The sequence below is a fragment of the Raphanus sativus genome, chromosome 1, assembly GCF_000801105.2.
Source record: "Raphanus sativus cultivar WK10039 chromosome 1, ASM80110v3, whole genome shotgun sequence".
NCBI classification, from domain to species: Eukaryota; Viridiplantae; Streptophyta; class Magnoliopsida; order Brassicales; family Brassicaceae; genus Raphanus; species Raphanus sativus.
In genome coordinates, this window is record NC_079511.1 from 23,983,691 (window position 1) to 23,994,421 (window position 10,731).

The following is a 10,731-nucleotide window of genomic DNA, read 5'->3' on the forward strand; positions in this document are numbered from 1 at the left end:
TCTCTCTCTCTCTCTCTCTCTCTCTCTCTCTCTCTTTCGCCGTAGGCTTTGCTTTACTCTCGAGAACCAGACCCAAAAGAAAGATCCTTACTTCCGCATTCATTATATATATCCATCCGGAGAAAAACCCATTTTAATAAATCACCAAAAAGGAGCGATCTTTGCGCTTGAATTCTCCAAGGTTGGTCTTTATCTTGCAACGGTAACAAAAAAAGGGTTTCACTTTTCAAAATCCGACAGAGAAAGGACCAGACCCAGAGCTTAGCTTTCATGTCTTTCTTCTTCTTCTTCTGACAATCATTACCAGAAAAGAGACAGAGACAAAAGACAGACACTTTCCATGTCTTTTTTAAAAGTTGGCGGTGAATACATGGAGAGAAGAAGAAACGGAATGGTGGGCCCTCCTGCGCCGAGGATTCTCCAGCTGCCACGTAGGCACATCGTTCGAAGAAATGCTGCAAAGGGGAAGAAGACGACAACATCATCATCACCGAAGAAGAAGGATGAGAGAGTGAAACTGGAGGCTCTGTTTCACCAAGAGAGGTCTTTTCACCGCGAGGAGGAGGAGGAAAGAGGAAGAAGAAGAGGCAAAGTTGCAGACGGGAGAGAGATTACTAGTAGGTCTTCTTCACCTGTTGATGAAGCCAAGTGGAGGTTTCAGGCGGAGATGCTGAGATCAGAGTGTAATTTACTAAGGGTTGAGAAAGAGATCGCTATGAAGAAGATGGAGAGGAGGAAGAAGCGGATGGAGAGAACACTTAGATCTGCTGTTCTTACTCTCCTCTCTGTAAGTCTGTTTCTTACTCCCATCTGATTGGTTTGCAAGTGTTTGAAGCTGTTGTTTTTTTTTTGAATTCAGGGGAAACAGAGGATCTCAGAAGGGGAGAAAGAAAGCAAGGCTCTGGAAGATGAGATTAGCTATTTAATTGAGAAACTGAACGAGTTGAAGTCTTCTCCAAAGGTTGAAGACATGGAGGGTGGAAACTACTACAGACATAACTTTGACAGGCAAGCTTCTGTTTTAAGAAGAGAGCTGGAGAGGTTAGAAGAAGGAGAGGTTTGTGTTGAAGGGATTCAGAAAATGGCAGAGGCTAGCTTCTTGGTCAATCCCAACACTCTAGCTGATCAAAATGTCAGTCACAAGAATAACAATTCACTGTAAAAAAAGTGCTTAGTCTCTTTTGCATGTTCTTGATTTTTTATGTTGTTATCTGTTGCAGATAGATACATTGAGTAGTAAAATGGAGGAACTGTCTAAAGGAGTATTTGTGCAGGCGCATGAAGAAAAGAAAGGCTGTTCTAGGCAGTGCAAAGCAGTTATGAGGAAGATTGCGGATCAAGTAAGAGCAGAGGCAGAGCAGTGGTCACAAATGCAAGACATGTTGGGTCAAGTGAGGAATGAAATGGCAGAACTTCAAACTTGTCGTGATTTTTGGCAAAACAGAGCTCTTGAATCAGATTATCAGATACAGAATCTACATTCCTCAGTAAGATAGAATTACACAGATTATTCATGAGAAATATCCTTAGCCAGCATTAAATCAAGTTTTTGTTCAAAAATTAGCACATGAAGAGGAAAATCACCCAAATACGTTGATAAAAAAATTAAAAAATATTTTTTGGTTTTTTGATTAGAGTCTAGGGTTTAATATTTAGGGAGTGGGGTTATGGTTAGGGTTAGAGTTTATGATATAAGATAAATTTAATATTTTTATTGATTAAAAATGCTTAAAATGCTTAAAACTTGTATTTGAAAAAAATAACTTGCAAAAAGCTTAAACTTTATTTAGAAACTTTTTTTTTGTTTGTGTGACAAAAACTAGAAATATGCTGTTTATGAGATTTGTTCTAGATTCATCTTTGATATGACATGAATTGAAAATCCGTTAATCTGGTTTAGGTTGAAGGATGGAGACGAAAGGCGTTGTCATCAGAAGCAAAGTTGAAGAACCTAGAAGCAGAGGTTTGCAGATTACAAGAAGAGATGAAAAGATTGAGGAGGGAAGATAAGGTAGAAGCAGAGAAGAACAAGTTGCCAACTGAGTCAGAAAAGAGAGTGTTGATTTGTAGGTTGAAAGAGAACAGACATAGTAGCAATGGAGATTGGTCTAAGTACAGCGAAGGGAAAGCAACAAAACCGTCGTGCTCAAGACCGCCTTTAAAAGAGATTAGGAACGGTCCAATGTCAGGGAGACAGAGAAACTCTAGTGTCATGAGAATGTAACTTGTTTTCTGATAAAAAAAACAGATTTCTCTTGTTTTCTCTGGTTAATAAAATTTACAAATCATGAAAACTTGATTGAACCCTTAATTGTTTAAAAGCTTTTTTGTCCCATAGGTTTTGTCTTGTTGCTCTGGTTAAATAAAATTATTTTCATGAAAACTTGGTTTAACATCTATTTTCAAAAACCGGTTTGGTTCAATGGTTTAAACCAAAAAATATGTTCAAACACCAGATAAGACAATTTATTATAGAAGAATTTCAATTTATCACAAATTTAATATTAATTTTCAAATTTATACTTATAAGTATAACTATTTTCATAAATACCTTAAATATTATGTAAAGTTTAAATTAACTCTTCTAAATCATTTATAATCATTTATAACTGTTTAAGAATAATTTATAGAAGTTTATAAACCCAACATCATCCTCTAAATAATAAACCTTAAACAATATTTCTTATTTATTAAAAGAAAAGTAAGAAATACAACTAACAATCTAATTGTTCGTTTCCATCTTTTACATTACCATAATATTTCATCAAATAGTAAAATTTATTTAATATCTGCTACATATTATACTAAATATAGATTAATAGATAAATAATTTATTGGTTACACATACCGTTACTTTGTCATAATAACCAAATCATGAATTAACCTCGTTTAGTTTGATTAAAAGTCAAATTCATATGATTTATTTATTTATGGATTAGTTTGATTTAAATAACAAATTCAATTAGATTGATTTCTGTTTTTTTTTTGCATATCTACTCTAGATACAAGGTCAAATAATTATTATTTTATTTGTTTTCTCTGATAAAATAGATATTTAATCAACCAAACCATTTATTATAACAAATATCTAATTTTATTAAATCAAATTGTATTCAAAATTACTAACATGATATTTTTATTTTTCGATTTGTAATAACAATTACTAATTAAATTTACATAATATTTCTAAAATATATAATAATCCCACTTATTTGAAAAAGCATAACTTAAGATATAACATTTAGTCATGTGTAATATATCAGTTTTCTACTCAACGCATCCTAATTATGTGACTACCATATCAATACTATATATTAATTTTAGCCACATTTTATGCTATTCAAAATCACTTAATGAAAAGATATACTGCTTACATTTTTATTGTTTTACTACTACTTTATTAACAAGTCATAGTCCGTACAAATAATATTTAAACCAAAAATAAACTAATTTATGCTATATATTTTCTCTGTTATTATATTAGATCATATATTAATATAATCATGAATCAAACGGTATATACATCTAATTATTCAAACTATTTAAATAGTATACATTATATTTAAGATGTATATAACAAGATTTAGTTATCCATTTTAAATTATTCACCAAACAAGATTTATTAAAAATATTTCATTAAGTTTAATAAAACAGTGTATGAAACGAAAGTAAATTTAAAGAAGTAAACTTGAACAAACAAAAATGGCAATTTAATCATTTGAAATTTTCAATTTTAAACAGATTAAAAAGTATATAATATATAAAATTTAGTTATTATAAGAAATTTAACACTTATTTAACAAGCAAAATATTTTTTTCCATTTCATTTCAAACTATTTAGTCAATAATAGACAAAAAATAATATTTAATGAAATCATAATAATAGTAATATATATACTTAAATAGCAACAAACGAGATCTTTACCAAAATTTTGGCTATAAATTATTCAACCAAATGGGATAAGGTTGGAAATATTTATTTACTATGAATATATTCGATTATTTAGATCTCTACAATATTTTTAATTAATCTACAATGTGATAAGATCACATAAAACACTTAACCCTAAATAACTATATATGCACATAAATTATATATTAAATTTTAAATATATAACTATAATGTTGTTGCACAAAAAAGTATAATGTTATAATTTTTATTAAATAAAATTGAGAAAATGACTCAAATAGCACTAATCCAACTTTTTGTCCCCAAAATAGCACTCAGGGCCAAAAGTCACAAAAATAGGTTTCATTAAGTGTGTCATTTACCCGTATGCCCTCTCCTTTAATTCTTTTGATTGATTAAATTAAAAAAAAAAATTGAGATTCCCGATTTGAAATATCTTTGTCGTGTCTCCTTCTCTGCCGTCGTCGTCATCTCATCTCCGTCGTCGTCCTCGTCGTCTCCTCTCCGTCGTCGTCGTCGTGACGGGGTCGCCGACATGTATCTAGACTTGTGTTCGGTGGGATGTTTGGTGCTGGAGATCTACACGGGCGTGCGTCTGTGGAAAGGTGTTCATCTCAATCTTAGCTACTCGTCTCCGTTGTGGTGAAGCTGTGTCTGTGGAATGTGTGAACATATGCAATCTAACGAAAGGAGACGGGAATGTAAGAAGTGATTGCAGTGTTCTCTCCTGTGCTTGGAAAGCTCCTAGAGCCTTAACTGGGTTTCTAGCTAGCACTGCTCATCCGCCTGTGTGTTCTTTGTATCTATGTGGCCGAATTGGAAAAAAGAGTAGAGTAAAATCTGTAAGTATTATTTCTTCTTTTTGCTTTGTTTCAGTCTTCTAGTTATTCTTAAGGTTTTTTTATTTTGATTTGCCTCATTTCAGAAGCATGCTCGTTCTGAAAAACTAATGAAGGAATAAAAGCTTAGAACCAATGATGATGATGAAGTTGATGATCCAGAGAAGCCATCTCAGGGTTTTTTTTGTGCATTTGACTATTTGAGAGCATGCCAACGAGTTCTTCTGATGAGTCCTAATAAAATTACCGGCTTTAATGTTAGGAGAAGCAGATAAAAGGGAACAGAAGATCACAAAGAAATGATAAGAGATCATAAAAACAAGGAATGCTCAGAACCCAAGTGGATAACCCAGACACTCCATCTCAGGTTTGGGTTTTATTGAGAAAATGCAAACAAGTGCGTTTCACTTCTTCTTCAGATGAGAGTGCTTACCAAAACTCTTGAATGTAGGAGAAGCAGATAAAGGAAAACAGAAAATCACGAAGACAGGGTATGAGATCACAAAAACAGAAAAAGGTAAGAGTAGCTGGTTCATTTACTGTAACTTTGTGACCAATCCTTAGTCTCTCAAAAGCCTTACCGGTTCATTTTTATTATATGAACATCCGGGATTCGTCTATTACAGATGGAGGTAAAGCAGACGCGACGCCAGAATCTAGAAAGAAAATGCGTCAAACTAAGGATTGAGACTATTGTGTATCTCTCCTTTCAATATGAAAGATTCATTTTCATATTTTCTTGAGGAAAAATAGTAGGAGAGTGGGTTGGATATGCGTCAGTTTTTTACTTATCTACAAAATATTTTGCTTGTAACTGATATATGGTTTTGATTAATTCAGATTTGAGTTATATACAATTTTTGTGTGTTTCTTTTTTTTTATGCAATTTGGATCTTGTCTAGACTTGATGTTATTACGTTCTTTTGAACCTCTTACTCTTTTATCTCCTGATTCCAATTAACTTTTGACTGAAACCTTCCAATGCATAACCAATTAATTTTTCTGGAAGCCCTTCCTAAATATGTTACTTGCTTTCCAAAATATGATATATATGTAACCGAGACTAGTCTCTTACCTTTAAAAAAATTCTAGAAACTCATCCTGAATATTTTATATGCTATCATAAATATGTGATATGTATTTTTGTAAATATATACATTCAAGTTTCGGTTTTGAATAATATTTCATCGTAGTTTAGAGGCTAAATCACTATTCTTACTATATCCAGAATCCAATATGTTCTGCGTTCGTTTTCCTTTGGAATCCAAACATTTTTCATTTTTAATTAAATGTTAATTTTTCTTGAAGTCCTTCCTAAATATGTTACTTGCTTTCCTAAATATAACATATATGTAACCGAGACTAGTCTCTTACTTTTAAAAATTTTCTGGAAACCCATCTTGAATATTTTATATGCTATCATAAATATGTGATATGTATTTTTGTAAATATATACATTCAAGTTTCGGTTTTGAATAATATTTCATCGTAGTTTAGAGGCTAAATCACTATTCTTACTATATCCAGAATCCAATATGTTCTGCGTTCGTTTTCCTTTGGAATCCAAACATTTTTCATTTTTAACTAAATGTTAATTTTTCTGGAAGCCCTTCCTAAATATGTTACTTGCTTTCCTAAATATAACATATATGTAACCGAGACTAGTCTCTTACTTTTCAAAATTTTCTGGAAACCCATCCTGAATATTTTATATGCTATCATAAATATGTGATATGTATTTTTGTAAATATATACATTCAAGTTTCGGTTTTGAATAATATTTCATTGTAGTTTAGAGGCTAAATCACTATTCTTACTATATCCAGAATCCAATATGTTCTGCGTTCGTTTTCCTTTGGAATCCAAACATTTTTCATTTTTAACTAAATGTTAATTTTTCTGGAAGCCCTTCCTAAATATGTTACTTGCTTTCGTAAATATAACATATATGTAACCGAGACTAGTCTTTTACTTTTCAAAATTTTCTGGAAACACATCCTAAATATTTTATATGCTATCATAAATATGTGATATGTATTTTTGTAAATATATAAATTCAAGTTTCGGTTTTGAATAATATTTCATCGTAGTTTAGAGGCTAAATCACTATTCTTACTATATCCAGAATCCAATATGTTCTGCGTTCGTTTTCTTTTGGAATCCAAACATTTTTCATTTTTAACTAAATGTTAATTTTTCTGGAAGTCCTTCCTAAATATGTTACTTGCTTTCCTAAATATAACATATATGTAATCGAGACTAGTCTCTTACTTTTCAAAATTTTCTGGAAACACATCCTGAATATTTTATATGCTATCATAAATATGTGATATGTATTTTACTTGTTATCCTAATATTTTTTTTTTAATTTTTAAACTTTCAGGAAGACTTTCCTAAATATTTTACTTGCTATCTTAACATTTTATTTTAATTAAATATTAAATTTTCAAGAAGCACTTCCTAAATATTTTACTTGCTATTTTATTTTTAATTAAATATTATTATTTTTAAAGTCCTTCCTAAATATTTTACTTGCTATCTTAACATTTTATTTTAATTAAATATTAAATTTTCAAGTAGCATTTCACTTGCTATCCTAACATTTTATTTTAGTTAAATATTAAATTTTCAAGAAGCACTTTATAAATATTTTACTTGTTATCCTAACATTTTATTTTTAGTTAAATATTAAATTTTCAGGAAGTTCTTCCTAAATATTTTATTTGCTATCCTAACATTTTATTTTTTATTAAACATTACATTTTCAGGAATCCTTTCCTAAATATTTTACTGGCTATCCTAACATTTTATTTTTTATTAAACATTACATTTTCAGGAATCCCTTCCTAAACAATTTACTTGCTATCCTAACATTTTTCTTTTTAATTAAATATTAAATTTTCAGGAAAACTTTACTAAAACTTTTACTTGCTATCCTAACATTTATTCTTTTTAATTAAATATTAATTTTCAGGAATCCCTTTCTAAATACTTTATTTGCTATCCTAACATTTTATTTTTTTATTAAACATTACATTTTCAGGAAGCCCTTCCTAAATATTTTATTTGCTATCTTAACATTTTATTTTTTATTAAACATTACATTTTCAGGAAGCTCTTCCTAAATATTTTACTTGTTATCCTAACATTTTCTCTTTAGTTAAATATTTTTGAAAATACTTCAAGTTATCCTATTTTAATGTTTTTGATATGTGTTCTCTATTTTTGTAAACAATGAACTTTATTCGGTGATTTTTATAGCTAGTGAATTTTTTTATAGATTTTGACTATATATAAATATTTTTTTTGGAAGATTAAGTTCCAATTCAGGATAGCCATCCAGAACAAGAATTGTCTAACATTCCTTAGACGCTTTTTGATTCTCTTCAAAAACAGATTTTTCGAAAATAAATTTATATAATAAAACACTCATTTTTTTCTGGAAACCCATCCTGAAAATGCTTTCTTTATAGAATTATTGAAAAAACTTTAGGATAGCCATCCAGAAAATCACACGAATGACATATTAACAATATGACAAAGTTATAAACTTTCAATTCACTCTCCAGAGCTAAGGCTTGAGACTTTGGCATCAAGAAGCGAACCTGCTGATATCAAATTTGTCCTTGTAGCACCATAAGACACTAGGATTGGACCTAATCACAGCCTTTGACAACATGTGGTGAAGGTTCACAATCTGTTAGAGAATAAACACACACGCACACACATAGATTAGTAGGGATGTGAGTGAAAAGTAGAGAGCTTTGCCGCCAGAAGAAACTTCCCCATCCACTAGTGAAAAGTCAAGTGATATAATGTACTCAGTGTAAGCTCCGGTCCTGAACCTTCTTGCCGCCAGAAGAAACTTCCCCTTATCAGTGAATGCTGGTGAACAAAAACAAAATTAATAAAAGTATGCATTCAACTTTGACGATACAGAAGTTGATTATTTCCTATATTACTACTATTAAGATTGCAGAGCAAGAAGCTTCTTCGTTATTACCCAAGTGAACAACATAGTCAACTCATCTTATGGGTGGGTGAGAGTCTCTTTCACTGACCACTAAAGGCATCATTCTCGTGAGAAACTTAGACAAATTTAAATTACACGCCTAGAAAGTCACTAACTCGATCGTTTTCACACTTGGAAAAAAACAAACGTAGACATATTTTTTGATAGAAGTCATATCTTTTTTTTTTGACTTCAGAAGTCATATCTTTCCACCCAAGATTTGACATAATCAAAGCAAGTCAAAATAAGAGAAAAAAAGCTTTTGGAATTTGCTTACATGGAGTGAGGGTGAGATACAAGTAGAAGGTTGATGTCCTCTTGTTTCTCTTTATCAGGCACTGATTTGAAAACTCCCGTGGTCCTGGCTGCATCCATCCCACAGAAAACTCAGAATTTTCAGCAACAAATCTCACACCATTTTCAATTGAAAGCCAAGGCAAGGTTTAGGGGAAACACTAGACCTGGTCACGAGACTTGTCACCATCCTCTTCAGCCTTATCTCCTCCAGCCATGTGTACGACGTCGACATCGCCTCTATCCACGGATACACGTACCCTCCCCATCCCTCCGGCACCAGATTAAAGTCTGCGAAGTGCGGTTTCCCCTAAGCTCCACAGATCTCAGTTTCAGGAACCTCCTTATCACCTTCGCGGGGTGACGGAAGCAGTTCCCGATGAAGACTCTCCTCCTGCACCACCGCTGGATTACCTCCGGCGATCGAAATCGGAGAGCGTCGCCGCCGTCGCTTCCCGTCGAAGAGATCGAGATCGACGTCGCGTGAGAGAGAGATGCATTTCTGATTTTTTTTTTCTTTTTTTATGTTTGTTTAATTAATTTTAAAACAAGGGTATTATGGATATTTTAACCCTTTAATGAATGCTATTTTTGTGACTTTTCCTCCTTGGTGTCATTTTTGGGATAAAAACTTCAAAAGTGCTATTTTAGACAATTGCCCAATAAAATTGTGTCAAAACAAAATATCATGTACTTTGAAAGTACAGGTCAAAATGCAAATATAGAATTGCATTAACTATTAAATACGTAAAATATCAATATCTATAAAAGAGAAAATAAATTTCTGCACTCTTCACAGATCAAAATCTAGTACACAATAATAATTGGCCCATAAAAAATACTAATTTTTTAGCCCTGAAACACATGCTTCGTTGGTTTCTATTCAGGCATGACCATGAAACTAAGCAGCAAGGAATTGCACAATAATGAGCTAAATGAGAACAAGCATAAATAAATGATATATAAAAATGTGAAGAATCAATAGATGACTTCCCTTTGTTAATAATGAACATGCAGATCTTTTGTTGAAATAAATGATAAAGTTATAGAATCTTTTTAACTATTCATTCCGTTTCATAATAGATGATATTTTTAAAAGATTTTTTTAAAAAATATATGATATTTGATATTTTAATATTGTATTCAATTTTTATTGAAAACTATAAAACCAGTTAAATTTTTTCAGTTATTTCTATAATTGGTGGAATCATTTTTATATTATATTTAAACTTTATTTTTATAAAAAAGTAATTTTTTTTTAATCTTTGTGCATCATGGAAAAATATCATGTATTGTAAAATAGATGAAGTATTTCTTATCTTTTTCTTTAATGCAATTTTTTTTGTTAGCCAATTCTCTTTTTTATATCCAATTTTAAGTGAAAGTAAAGTCATTCATTACTATTTAGAATAAATAATCATATCAACAACTTGTTTGGAAAAAAAAATCGTATCAACAACCATTCAAAATCATTGACCAAGAACCTTGATCAAAATCTTTGACTAAAACTAGATGAATGTTTTGACTTCACTCTTCATAGGTTCCATGTTACCCTTTGGTCTATGCTATTATTTGAGAAGTGAATTTGCTGATTTGTTATGTAATCTATAATTTTAGATTGGATCATTATTTTTAATAAACAATAAACAATCTTAATTAAACTGATTAAAATTTTA

General features: G+C 30.9%; 2 protein-coding genes and 1 long non-coding RNA gene across 3 annotated transcripts; 2 read left to right on the forward strand and 1 right to left on the reverse strand.

The window, feature by feature from the left end:
- On the forward strand, positions 1-2,306 carry LOC108861815 (uncharacterized). Its single transcript, XM_018635775.2, has 4 exons — positions 1-787; positions 860-1,132; positions 1,221-1,487; positions 1,901-2,306. Exons 1-4 carry the CDS (start codon positions 341-343, stop codon positions 2,222-2,224), a joined length of 1,311 nt encoding a protein of 436 aa, XP_018491277.2. The 5' UTR covers positions 1-340; the 3' UTR covers positions 2,225-2,306.
- A 2,046-nt stretch (positions 2,307-4,352) lies between these two features.
- On the forward strand, positions 4,353-5,763 carry LOC130496409 (uncharacterized). The gene is made up of 3 exons (XR_008935553.1): positions 4,353-5,116; positions 5,201-5,266; positions 5,376-5,763. It is a non-coding gene; the product is annotated as an uncharacterized LOC130496409 (long non-coding RNA).
- Positions 5,764-8,190: 2,427 nt separating this feature from the next.
- Positions 8,191-9,645, reverse strand: LOC108856306 (tubby-like F-box protein 1). Its single transcript, XM_018630082.2, has 3 exons — positions 9,223-9,645; positions 9,039-9,126; positions 8,191-8,634 (listed from the first exon to the last, which is right to left on the reverse strand). Exons 1-3 carry the CDS (start codon positions 9,322-9,324, stop codon positions 8,450-8,452), a joined length of 375 nt encoding a protein of 124 aa, XP_018485584.1. The 5' UTR covers positions 9,325-9,645; the 3' UTR covers positions 8,191-8,449.
- Between the last annotated feature and the right edge of the window lie 1,086 nt (positions 9,646-10,731).